The 13,426-nt window shown below is 40.5% G+C and overlaps 1 protein-coding gene across 4 annotated transcripts in view; it reads left to right on the top strand.

The window, feature by feature from the left end:
* ATP8A2 (ATPase phospholipid transporting 8A2) overlaps nt 1–13,426 on the top strand; it is a 555,453-nt gene that overhangs the window by 168,318 nt on the left and 373,709 nt on the right. For all 4 annotated transcript variants that reach the window (XM_088793294.1, XM_088793295.1, XM_088793297.1 and 1 more), the window contains 6 exons: nt 4,387–4,492; nt 5,219–5,301; nt 8,090–8,139; nt 9,946–10,015; nt 11,912–11,996; nt 12,993–13,132. In XM_088793294.1, coding sequence (XP_088649420.1) covers nt 4,387–4,492; nt 5,219–5,301; nt 8,090–8,139; nt 9,946–10,015; nt 11,912–11,996; nt 12,993–13,132 — 534 coding nt within the window. The remainder of the gene's footprint in view (nt 1–4,386; nt 4,493–5,218; nt 5,302–8,089; nt 8,140–9,945; nt 10,016–11,911; nt 11,997–12,992; nt 13,133–13,426) is intronic.

Below are 13,426 nucleotides of genomic sequence, written 5' to 3'. Positions count from 1 at the left end.
ATACTTAGCTTGGTTAATTTATGTACGCATACAGATGTTGTCTCCAAAGCTGAACCCACCTTTGTGCGTGCTGGGTTTCTGAGAGGCTTTTGATCGTTGATCACACGCTCTTGAGCCTTTCCTCTCTTGACATCTAAGTAGAGATTGAATATAGATAAGGATCCTCGAATGAGCATCTCCCGGGGTCAATGGCATGCATTTTAGGAAGGAACTCCACTCATAGAGAAGTTAGTGAACTTTTTTTTCTTTCTTTACTTTCCTCCTCCCCTTCGACTCTCCTGAGCCTAATTTCCTTTTACAGTGTGAAGGCCAGTGAGCATAGGGGCAGATGCAGCCCTTATGAAAAGGAAGCCCTAATTTAGGGAGATTATCATAAGCATCCATGAAAACTTGGGGACTTTTAAGGATATTTTAGTAATCTGGATAACTCACAGTTCATTAAATGCTTAAGGAGACCATGGATTGGGGAATTTGTTTTCTACTTCTTAGTAAAAGCCTGTTTGCTTCTGTTGAACATTTTTTTAAAAGCTCTCCTGAATCCTTGAAGCCTTCTTCATCTTGGCTGCCACATTAAGTAAGTCCTTCGGTGTTTAGCATCTAGCTCTACTATAAATAATGAAGACTATAGGCTCCAATATTTTTCTTCTTTGGGAGGATGTGGGATTGGATTAAATACTAGGGGTGCCCCCAAAATGTATACACATGACTTGTATTCATCTTTTGTTTTCGGTATATATTGAGTATTACAATTTGAACACAGTTTTTTCCTTTCTTAAAATGTGTATACATTTTTTTACAGCCTCTGTATATCCAATGGATGTTTTTAAACATTTTAAATACAGAGCCTATTAGATTACTTGGTTATTTTGCCCAAATAGGTTGAGGATAGAGAAGCATTTTAGGATTTTCGCCTATGATAGCCCACATTCTTATCTAAATTGTCTTGGGGCCATTGACTAAAATTAAAGTATTTGAACTAAGAAAACGCTTACTTCCTTCCCAAGGGAGTACCTCCGTCTGCTGCAGAATTTCCATTTTTCCTGGGTCATCATTTCTGATTTTCTGGGTCTTTCAGGACTGTTTTAAGCTTTGCGTTGGCCGATAGCCAACATGGAATTTGCCTCTATCAACTATGGAAAGTTTCAAGGAACAATTCATGTGGCCCAGTAACTACACTGCTAACTAGTGATTTCCTATTTGTGGGATAATTTCCCGATTTGCCACAGAAGAACACATAACTTTCTTTTGAACAATTATGCTTGGGACTTTTGAACTTGAATCTTTAAGAAGAAATTATTTGTATAGGTATATTATTTATATATTTTATAGCTGAAAATTGGAATGCAAGACAATTTTGGACATGTATGTTTTCTGCTATTTTTTACATATATACCAAATATATTGAAAATATTCATTTCTAGCTATATAAAGCATTGCTTGCAGATTAAAATCTGTTAAATTAAGGACAAATATTGTATGATTATGCTTATATGAGGTACCTAGAATAGAGACAGAGAGTAATAGAGGTTCTAGGGGTTAGGGGGAAGAGAGAATGGGGAGTTATTGTTTGATGGGTACAGTGTTTGTTGAGAAGATGAAAAAGTTTTGGGTATAGATGGTGGTGATGTGCACACAGCATTTTGAATATATTTAATGCCACTGAAGTTTATACTTACAGATGGCTAAAATGATAAATATTATGTGTATATTTTTGCATAATTTCTTTTATCTTCTAAAAAGAAAGACACACACACACACACACACACACACACACACACACACTTATATACATTCTCCAATAATCAATCAGTTCTTTGAAGTTATAAAATGCTTTTCTTCTTGGAAGTTAACAGAAAGAAGTTTATTTTCAAACATGGAGCACTTGTCTAAGTATATTACAAACATCTTATCCATAGGCTTCAAATTAAATTTGTCTCCTTTCCCTAATTGATTGTAGAATGTCAGGTTAAGCAGAGAAACAAAGGTAGATTAATTTTGTCTTAGGGATATTTTTTTATCTTTATTTTTTTAAATTAAGGTTTATTGGAGTGACAGTGGTTAGTAAAGTTACATAGATTTCAGGTGTACAATTCTGTATTACATCATCTATATATCACATTGTGTGTTCACCACCCAGAGTCAGTTCTCCTTCCATCAACGTATATTTGACCCCGTTTACCCTCATCTACCACCCGCCTCCCCTTTTCCCCCTGGTAACCATTAAACTATTGTCTGTGTCTATGAGTTTTTGTTTCTTTGTTTATTTGTCTTGTTCCTTTGTTAATGTCAATTTTTATATCCCACATATCAGTGAACTCATATGGTTCTCGACTTTTTCTGTTTGACTTACTTTGCGTTATTTTCTGATCTTTAAGAATTTTGTCTGGCCTACCACTCAAGATGGAAACTTAATATGATTGTGTGTGCAACCCTTCTTTATAACTCTCAGAGAATATTTCAGTATTAATTATATTTATTTGCCATAAATTCAAAGACCCCCTTTCGTGTTGTTTCGTTGTGGGACAAGGTGATATGCAGGACTCACTAGTTGTCAGATGCACAAGGCACTTGAATTGAAGCTCAATTCTCAAAATGCTTTGGATAAAATTTCTTAACCATTTCCGTGGGGTAGGCCTTGGGGAATTTGTAAATTCTCTAATCTAATTTATTCAGTTTCATTGAACTATAATTTAGCATGCATTTTCTTTTCCTGAAGGCTGATAAGAAGTAGCCGTCTGAGCAGATGTGATCTGCTTCCATGCAATTGCTCTTATCACGTTAACAGGTCAGATGAGAAACTGAAAATGGTTAAAATACTAGTCACTATTCATTTGTGACTAAACGAAAAACAAAAAACAAGAAACAAAAAAACAAAAAGGAAAGAAAGGAAAGAAACTAACTCCATAAGAAAAGCAAACACAGAGGAGTTGTTTCCCGAATGAGAAAATACAAATCCATCTCAAATTTATAGTCAGCTGCCTATTTAAAAGTGAAGCATTAATGCTAGTGGCTTTAAAATAACCTCAGAACAAAGAAGCCTGGTGTCACCCCTCTTTGACATCATTCTAAAAGTAGTAGACCAAGCAGCCAGGTGAGAACTATACAAGTATATGTATTGGAAAGGAAAAAAGAAAAGGAATAATTTGTGGATGATGTAATTGTCTGCTTTGAAAACCTAGGAGAGTTACCTGCACCTCAGAGAGCTAGTAAGGGGTCAGCTGTAACTGGATATTAGATTAATTTATAAAATTCAATGTGTTTACTTATATATTGACAATAAACTCCAGTAAAATATAATGGAAATAAGATTATATTCAAAATATAAAAAGCAATAGACAAAATGCCTGGTACAGTGTCTCATGAACAGTAGGCATGCAGATATTTTTTGAATGAACAAAAATTAATTATTAATATTAAAAATTAATGAATGAAATATGCCAGGACTTATATTTAGAAGTCTTTGATACATAGAAATACATACTATATTCTTAGATGGGTCTGTATTAACATGTCATTTCCCCACTAATTATTAATATAGTCTAATCCCAATGCAAAAAATGTAAGGATTTTTTGAGGGGGGTGGAGAGGATGAAGAGATGTATTAAACACCTATCCAGGAAAATTCTGTTATTATTTTTAAAGGTAATAGGTGAGGGATGCACTGCCGTACAGGTGAGTTAGAAAGCAGATGTGATGTAGACCTAGTGCCAGTGTGGTGGCCTAGAAGGACCAGGGACTCGTGTTTGGGGAGTCAGTTCTCGCTACGGTGATCCAGCATGGATTTGAGTGCCTCCTGTTTGCTTGGCTTGGGTGCACATTTGTGAGGAAGGCAGACAACCTGCTCACTCTCCTGGACCTTCCGGAGCAGGGAGGAAGCATGGGGGCGGCAGGGGTGTTTGAAGTGTTAGGAAGGCACGAGCGAGGCAGGGTGCTGGGGGCTTCCTGGGAGGGGGCACTCGGTTTCCTCTTTGTTCTCTGCCGACTCAACATGGGCTCGCAGGTCAAGAGTGATGTTCCAAGATGGGTGACAATAGCCTTCTCAACAGACTGTTGAACAGAAGCCCGAAGGATGAGTAAATACAGAACTGGCTGAAGCGGGAGGGGGCAGTGATGGAACAGTTGGAAAGGATGAGCCTTGTTTGAAGAACTGCAGACCTGAATGGCTCGTCGAGAGGCCAAGAGGATAATGATAGGAGATGGAACTGGCTAGACGGTGAGCAGGTGCCAGGTCACAGGGGACCTGGAGTCCATGCTTCAGACCTCACCTCTGTTCTAAAGGGAGCAGGAAGCCATCACAGGGTTTTAGGCAGGAGCTGACTTGACTCTAACTCTGATGTGTGTCAGTGGTGTTTTACCCGATGAGTTAACTCTGGGTGCTGTTTCCAGCCCACAGCTCCTTGCATACAGGAGTTCCTCACCCTGCTGGCCGTGTGCCACACCGTTGTTCCCGAGAAGGATGGCGACAACATCATCTACCAGGCCTCCTCCCCAGGTGAGACCTCTCGGCTGATGTGCCCTGCTGTCCCCTTCTCTGGAGACTCGGGTGTTTGCAGTTACTTGGGGGAGATGTGGTGGTACAGCCTACCCCACAAAGTCCCCACTGTCTGCCTCTGGCCTCACACAGTTGACATGCTGTGGCTGTAAGTGTGCAAACCACAGAAAGCTGGTGCTGGCTCCTCCTGACTCAGTAGTAATACTTGGACCACAGCAGGAGGCCCTGAGCCATCTCTCATTTCCTAGCAGAAGTCAGTACACTGGACAGAGCTGCCAGGGGAGAGCGGCATTGGCTTCCATGTTCACTGCCCACCCCTCATGGATTCTCCAACTGCTGGGGAAGCTGTGTTCTGCCTTGCCAGTTCTTTACCCACTCCTGGTGCTCTGGGAACCCCACAGTACAGGATAAAACTACCTCGCTCAGAGGAGAGGTTTAGTCAGAAAGTCATGTGAACATCACTTGACCCCGACCAAGAATAGTAGGCATGTAACCACTCTTATCCCCATGAATTAGTTTTAGGTCCGTGCCTTCCCCTCTAGCAGACATGCTTCTCTCAGGACCCCAGTGGTAGGAAGAGTGAATCGAGTGCCTTCTATACCCAGCACATGAAGCCAGGCCTCTTTAGCTGGTGTGGATCCTGTTAATTTGAAAAATAATACTCGCTAAGCAGAATTCTGTCATTACCAGTAGTTAGTCAATGTTTTGTCAACTCTTGATTGACAGATGAAGCTGCTTTGGTGAAAGGAGCGAGAAAGCTGGGTTTCGTGTTCACAGCCAGGACTCCGTACTCGGTCATCATAGAAGCCGTGAGTGACGTGCCTGGGCACCTCTCCACCTTGCTGAGCACTGACTTTTTTGAAGACTACATATTTGAAATAGCATGTCTGTTGTCAATATGGTAGCTAAACGTATTTTTCTTTTTCTGTGAGAAATTAGACCTGTTGAAAAACTGAGAATGTTATGTGATTCTATTAGCTTATTCACGTTGTTTTTGCATTGCAGTAGTTTTTCTCTCATAGGCTGCTTCCTCGCAGGTCAGTATAGGGATGTGGAATTAGGTGTAGCAAAGAATTTAGCAGGCCTCCTCTTTGTTCTGTGATAGTTGGGAGCATAGATGCAGGGCCCACCCGCTTTGAGGGCAGGGTCTGCAGCTCTGTCTTGGGGCCCAGCTGTTCTTACACAATGAGACCCCTGGTCGGTCAGCTTTAGTCTCCCGGGCTGGGAGAGAAAGGAGCACTTAGGATCTTCTTTACATACATGAGTTTTTCTTTTCCCCAGAGTCAAGGGGTTTATTTGTTTAATGATTTTTTTTTTTCTTAGTTTCTCTCTCAAGAAGCCTGAGGGGAAAATTTGGTGATAGGAACAAATTCAAATCAAGAATAAGCTCAAATAGGGACCATTGAAATGGGCAGTGGTGGAAACTGATGGTTAGGACTGGCAAGGCATTGGTGTTTTTCATGATGACCGATTAGAGGGCCTGCATTTTTCTGCAGTCTGGTTTGATGAGGGCCTGGAGGTAGTCACTGCCTTCTCTCTCCTCTGCCTTTTCTCCATCTGTCAACTTTGGGAGGACTCATAGATGATCACAGTTTTTGGCTTTATGCATCCTTAAATCCCTATACCTCTTTAATGTATTTTCAGTTAACTTCTAATTTATATAATAACTTGATATATTTCCTGACTTGGTAGTAGTCTGTTTTTTCTTTACTTACATGGAAAATCAAATATTACACCTTATCCAAACTGTCCATTTCTTGGCATTTTCTGTTTCTTTTCTTATGGAGTACAGAGATGAGCTCATATTTCTTTTTACTTTATGTCAATCAACAGAGGGAATTTAGCTCAGGGAAGTGTGCAGTCAGTAAAAGTGGAACAAAGTCCTGACCAAATGCAGAGTTTCCTTCACAGAAGCGTCTCATACTCGTAAATGAAGTCTTCTTCTTCAGTTTGAGGAGACTTGTATTTTAACCTTCACGTAGGGTTTTTCAGTTGTGTGGTGCTGCTGTGTTTGTCTGCATTGCAGCAGGGGATTGAGAGGGTGTATCGCTGGTGGGAGAGGCAAGGAGACAGCAGCTGCTGGTGCTCTGCTCACAATGCCAGCTACATATGGGGAAGCTACAGAGTCAGCTGACATTGTTGTCACCGTGTTAGATGCTGGTGAAAAGTGGGCTGGCAGCACTGGATCATTTTATTAAACTACTAAGGCCATGTTCCTGGGAGTAAACAGGACTACCTGATTAGTTATGATTCATAAATAATAGTAAGTTTAAAAGTGCTGTTCAACCATTAATACCGAGATAGCATCAAACCACAAGTTCTAGAGTTGGTTACCAGCAATTTATATGACGTGGCCTTACTGAGAATCTTCACCGCCAAGTCCATGGGCTACCTGTGGGAGCATCTCATATAACTGGTGCAAAGAAAGGTCGGCTCTTGGCAGTCACAGCCCTCGTGCCGAGGAGGGGGACTAATAGTGGGCACGGGGATCTGAGAAAGTTGGGACAGGCTGAGGAGAAAGGGAATGGGTGGTTGCAGAAAGAGGGGGCATGAAGGCTGGATTAAATGGATCGTTAGGGATATTTTAGGATGAGAAGAGAAGGGGTGGGGAGTTGTGGAGGGGACAATAATGATATTCAATACTACTGTGCATCAGTCATGCATGCGGTAATTTGCATGTGATTTCATTTATTCTTTCAAACCTAGGGGGCAGGTGCCATCACCATTCGTAAGAAAGTCACACTTAGTGGCTGAAACTGAGTTTGAACTCATATCTATTGAACTCCAAAGTCCACATTCTTTTCACTGTCATGTATTGGGGACATAGAGACAAGACTTGATTTACAAATTTGAAAATGGCACACACCATAATCTGAAATATTCTAGGAAAACGTTGAGAGTATTGAGGTTCCAACTTTGTAGAACCCGAAGAAAAGGATGTTTGATTAATTGCCCTAAAATCTGGTGCAGATATATAATCTCTTATTTTTAAATCCAAAATCCGAGAGGCTTTGAATTTCAAGTTTTTTTGCTAAATTTAAGGCATAGGTGTTTGGCAGCTAAACTTAGCCAGAACTGACAGGAGGTTATTATTTATGGTCTTTGTGAATCTCACTTAGTGTGAATAGTCATGCATTTTGCTGAAGAAAATTGATGTGTTGTGTTACAGGGGGTTGCCCTGGGGACGTTACGGTGTATGTATATACTTCTGTAACATGTATAACATTATGGATTTGGAAGGATAACTGGCCCCAAGGTCGCAGATGGGTCTGTGTAGCTTGTGCCTTTTACTTTCATGTCTTGGAAGTGACTATGTCAGCCAGCTATTATGACAGCCAAACTAACTGGAGGAAAATGAGAAGCTTTTACCAGAAGGGGGAGCTATGACCCCACCAGACTGACTTGTAGGAAAACAGTACAAGTTGAAAAAGCATTTTGCAGTGGCTTAGAGGAAAGAGAAAGATGGGGTGGGGCGGGGGAGAAAAACGGGAAGAAGTGTGTGTGTGTGTGTGTGTGTGTGTGTGTGTAGAGAAGTTTATGATTGGGGAGACAGTTGCTTTGAGATTTTAATACTTTGCATTGTTTTTGTTTCTTTAGATGGGACAGGAACAGACATTTGGAATCCTTAATGTCCTGGAATTTTCTAGGTATGTTTCTCTTTCATGCACTTTAAAAAAACTTTGAAAAATATATACATATATATTTAACATATATATGTACTTAACTATTTATATAACAACATTATATATATATAACAAAAATACATATTAATATATTTAACAACTTCATCAGAGTGCTTGCATGATGGTATGATTAAATATAGTACTTTATTAAATATAGTAAATATATTCTTCTCGCTAGAATTTGTGACTTTAATTAAAGAAAACAAAATAGGTAAATCTTCTTTTTCCCAGATGAAATGTTATGCTTCCATGTCCTCCTTTTTCTTTAGATTTCCAGAACCTGGTGTTCTTGCATCAGGAGCCACAGACACGTCTGCATAGTTTGGAGTACGTGATGAGGGCATTATTTCCATTGGTTTTCCCAGGTCCATCTGAGCCCGCCCATGCGGGGCCTGGGAAACTGACAAATGACCATAGATAAGATCAGTGCATCCGTTAGAGGCCTGGTCCCAGAAGGGCAGTTCTCCTGGCATATTTGGATTCAGTCTTTCCCAGTGAAGTTTATTTAATTTAAGGCCTGGGAATAATTGTTGGATTATGTGTTTCCCTAGACCACTTATAGTTTGTCATTAAAAAAATATATATATTGATGTTTTGTGTTCATCCTCCTCCTCAACGTTGAACTGTCCATTCTAGAGCAAGGCTCTGTTGCTATCTCAAAAGCATATTTTCCTATTATTAAAATTAGGTGGATTTTCAATAACCCTTGTTAAATGATTCACAAATTGTTTGCTCTGTCTGCTGCATAAGCTATTTGAAAAGGATTTTTTTTTTTTAAACCCTCTTCTAGGAAATGCTTTCCAGCCCTAGTCTTTAGTTTTAGGACTGCAGACTTGAACTCTGTGGGTCAGGAGCCCTTGGCGTTGAGAATTCAATGGGAGAGAGAGATGGTTGATGGCGGTGGTAGTTCATGTAGGGAGCAGGCGATAGCATCCTTGTGTGTGTGGAGGTGAGGGACATACTAGACCTCTCTCCAGACATTTTGTGCCCCATCTTTTGTTGTCCTGGAAACTGTGTGCTGTTGTGTGGCTGCATTAACTGGGACCAGCAGTTACTAGAGGGATGAGGACGAGAAAAGGGAGTTAGATAAAAACAGGTGAATATGGAGTAGACATGAACATGTATTTAAAAATAACTTAAGGGAGAATAAGAGGGACCAAAAAATCATTTGTGGTTATCGTTGTGATGCTATTTCATTTTAGCTGACTCATCTTTTTCCGGATGCAACTTAATCACTTCTTTGTGTAGCTGGTGTCAACCCTGCTTTACACACAAGATGAAAGGCAGGGTGAATCACTTTGCTGAGAGCCCCCGGCAACAAGGTAGCTGAGAGAGGATTCAAATCCAGGTCAGAGAGAGTGCTGTGGGTTAGGATGTGGGAACTTACACACAGCTGGACAGATAATGTCCCCTAGTCTAAGGAACATAGAAAAATACATTTTTTTTAAAAAGAACAACACTTGTACAGAGTCTTATCAGTAGTGAGTTAGGTACTTAGATTGTCCGTTTCTGTCTCTTCTAACATAAATAGCTGTAAGAGTGAGTTTCTATGGCAGGGAAAGGAATAGATTTATGTCCATTGTATGTAAATAAAAAGAGTAGGAGATAGACAGTTGAGGTCCAACTTTGAGGAAAAAGGTAGGGAAAATGGAGCTTGGTCATTTTGGGGACTGCAAGACTACCGTTTGATTTGTTTGGTGTTTAATTATAGGACATGGGTCCTATAAAACAGACAATTAAAACTTTTCTCCTTATCTTTTGCTCTTACAGTGACAGAAAAAGAATGTCTGTAATTGTTCGAACGCCTTCAGGACAACTCCGGCTCTATTGTAAAGGGGCTGTAAGTACTGGCCAAGTAACCTGCACAGCTTTGTCCATCTCCTGCTTTCCTAACTGGCACCCTCGTCATTCCCTGGTAGTTTGCCCAAGATTGTAGGGTTCTTTCAGGTGGGCCATCAAGTTGTCTTAGTACCGTGTTTCCCCGAAAATAAGACCTAGCTGGACAATTCCCTCTAATGTGTCTTTTGGAACAGAAATTAGTATAAGACCTGGTCTTATAATAAAATAAGATCGGGTCTTATATGATATGATATGATATGATATGATATGATATGATATGATATGATATGATATATATATAACAAATATAATATAATAACATAATATAACATAATACCGGGTCTTATATTAATTTTTGCTCCAAAAGATGCATTAGAGCTGATTGTCCAGCTAGGTCTTATTTTCGGGGAAACATGGTAGTAAGAACCCACTGAAGATGATGGTGGCCCAAGGTGACAAAGATGGCCAGTGGAAAGCTTGCTTTTAGTCAACAATTGGTTTCAGAAACAGTACTTTGCTGTGCCATGGAAAATCCTAGAATATGAATTCTGATTCCAGTTTTATCACCCTTGGTGGTGACTTTGGGAAGATTAAGTAATTTGTATTGACCTCTGATAATCTTCTTTTAAGTACTCTGAGAGTTGGAGATACAGATATCTCTATACCTAAAGCAGTTATTCTTCTCAATTTTTATGATTAATATTTTTACTCATCACAGAGGGCAGTGCAGTAGGTATGAGGGTCATGTCCATTTGTGGCGACATTTTTACTGCCCTCTTTGGTCAGTTACCTAGGTCAGGCTTTTGTCCTGTCTGCCTCCCAGTAATCAAATCTAAATGTATTATCTTTAAGGAAAGATGTTATTGGTTATAAACCTAACTTGCAAAACCTGTTAAATTACGGTCTTACGTATTGAGGAATGGAATTATTAAGCTCGTTTTATGAGACTGTGTCAAGAAGATGAAGCTATTATACTAGGATCAGTGATTGGTTGAAAATCTTACTAATCTTTAGCAATTGTGGGAAGAAGCATGGTCTTAATTGAGTATACTGTAATTAGAGCTTCTTAAAAATGAGTAATGCATGTGAATTCTAAAGTCATTCTATCTGGACCCATTAGAGAATTCTATGGTTACAGTGACAACTGAAATCAAGGTCACTTAGAGTATGTTATCACAGGATATATATATACTTTAACTTTTTATTTGTTTGTTTATTTGACATTGTGTTATAAGTACCACAGCAAGTACAAAAGGGGGCAATGTGGGTGGCACAGAGGAAGGCTATGTAAATATGGAAATGCTTCAATGGTGGATTTGATTATAGGATTTAATTCTCTTCAGCATGCTCCCCCCAAACCAAACTAGATTTCTTAAAAAAAAATTTAGTGTTCTAGAACTGTACCCATTGTATATATTTGGAGGATCGTCTGTGGCTTCCAGTTCCCTAGGCCTGCCTGTCAATCACAGGGTGATGGACTTGGTTCAGTGCCTGGTGGATTGTGCTCTCCCTCCTTAGGAGCTTTTGCTGTGTCAGGAAGCACGACTGTACTTGAGCAATTTAGGATGTGTGTTTTACCCTTCCCACTTCTGCAAAAAGGTATTACAAACTTTGGTATGAGTTTTGCAAATCTGGGTGAATGTAGCACTGTTGGGTTTCCTGATTATTCTCCTGACACCTATGGTTCTCTCCAACATGTTTTTATTTTGACACGTCCATACCCGATGTGTTTTCCAAAGCTCATGACTGAATCCAGCCAAGAGCTACATTTCGACTTGCCCACTCAAGTATTCTCATGCACATAAAATAAACACCATTAAAACAAAGCTGTGTTTAGAATACTGACCGGAAGGTTTACTTAAGGGTTTGCCAGTCACAGTGTTTCCCTATTTTATAGGATAATGTCATTTTTGAGAGACTTTCAAAAGATTCAAAGTATATGGAGGAAACATTATGCCATCTGGAATATTTTGCCACGGAAGGTAAGTGAAATGTGGAAATGTTATTTTTAACCATTGAAGTTGTAGTTTCAAGGGTCTGTGACTGGTGCTTGGGTGAGCAGTCGTATTCTGAATAGACGTGTCATGTTTGTGCTTATACTTTTCTCATGCCAACCCCGTCCCCGTCCTTCACATTCTGTGCCTATGGCAGTGACAAGATGGGTGGCCAAGTCCTCACTCAGTTCCCTACATACGACTCTGTTAACAGAGGGAAAAAGCAACCCACTCACCGTATTAGAATCAGCTTGTAGTTAGGGTTCCCTGTCTTGGAAAACTCGTGCTATGTTCCTGTCTCTCTTTCTCTGGTTATTCTTATGACACTGGCTTACCCAGTGTGAGTGGCACAGAGGAAGCTAATGACTTCAGGAAATAATTCATTGAACCCACAGAGGAACAGGAAAGGAGTTCCCCGAAAGGCTTTAAACAACACTGATGTCAGGTTTTCCAGCAAGTGGATGGTGAAAGCTGGAGCCTTGCTTAAATGCTGATGGCTGCTTTCTCTTCATGTGTTCCTGTGCCTACATGCATATGCGCGCGCACACACACACACACACACACACACACACACACACACACGGATGCTTGAAAGCCTGCATTTTTCATGTGGTAGCACATTGGGCTTTTATTGCTGTCTTGACACCTACTTCTGCCGCCTCCCTTGCTGATACCTGTATGTATACATATGTCTCACGCACAGCTCCTGTCCTTCTCTGCTGTGGGAATTCACTGTCATGGCTTCTCATGTACTCCCACATTTACAGAAGAGGCTGTTTATGTTAAAATACAGGAGAGTTCTTTTTAAGTTCTCTTTTTTTAAAAGTTGAAGTAGGGTGACCTAAAAAGCCCTTGGACCTTGGATTCTCTACCTTTTTTGAGCCCGCCGGTGGGACATGGAGCCACATGATGTTACCTGGGGAGTGGGGTATCCCGCTTCCGCCAACACCCGGCCGTCACTGGGATGCACTGGCTGTTTTGCAGGCTTGAGAACTCTCTGTGTGGCTTATGCTGACCTCTCTGAGAGGGATTATGAAGAGTGGCTCAAAGTCTATCAGGAAGCCAGCACCATATTGAAAGACAGAGCCCAGCGGGTGGAGGAGTGCTATGAGATCATCGAGAAGGTAACTGCACGTGGCCTATCGCCCAGGAGGGGCTTAGCTTCCATCAAACGGTCTTTGAACAGGAATCCTTTTGCTACAGAGTGATGTTCTCTTTTCTTTCAAGTAGCCTAACCATTAGCTTTTAATCATGTCTTGCTTTGCTTTAAGAAACCCTTAGTTTTTATGGGCTATCTGAGGTCTAGCCAACCCCAGCTAAGCATTAATGATGTCTTATAAGTTTCAGGTCTAAAGCAGCATCAGTGGCTTTCTGGGTTTGCCTAAGATTAGGCTTAACAAGGTGAGCTCAGCTGGTTG

The sequence above is a fragment of the Rhinolophus sinicus genome, chromosome 16 (assembly GCF_057876585.1).
Source record: "Rhinolophus sinicus isolate RSI-liver-muscle chromosome 16, RSI-T2T, whole genome shotgun sequence".
NCBI lineage: Eukaryota > Metazoa > Chordata > Mammalia > Chiroptera > Rhinolophidae > Rhinolophus > Rhinolophus sinicus.
This window is presented reverse-complemented; position numbering and strand designations above follow the sequence as displayed.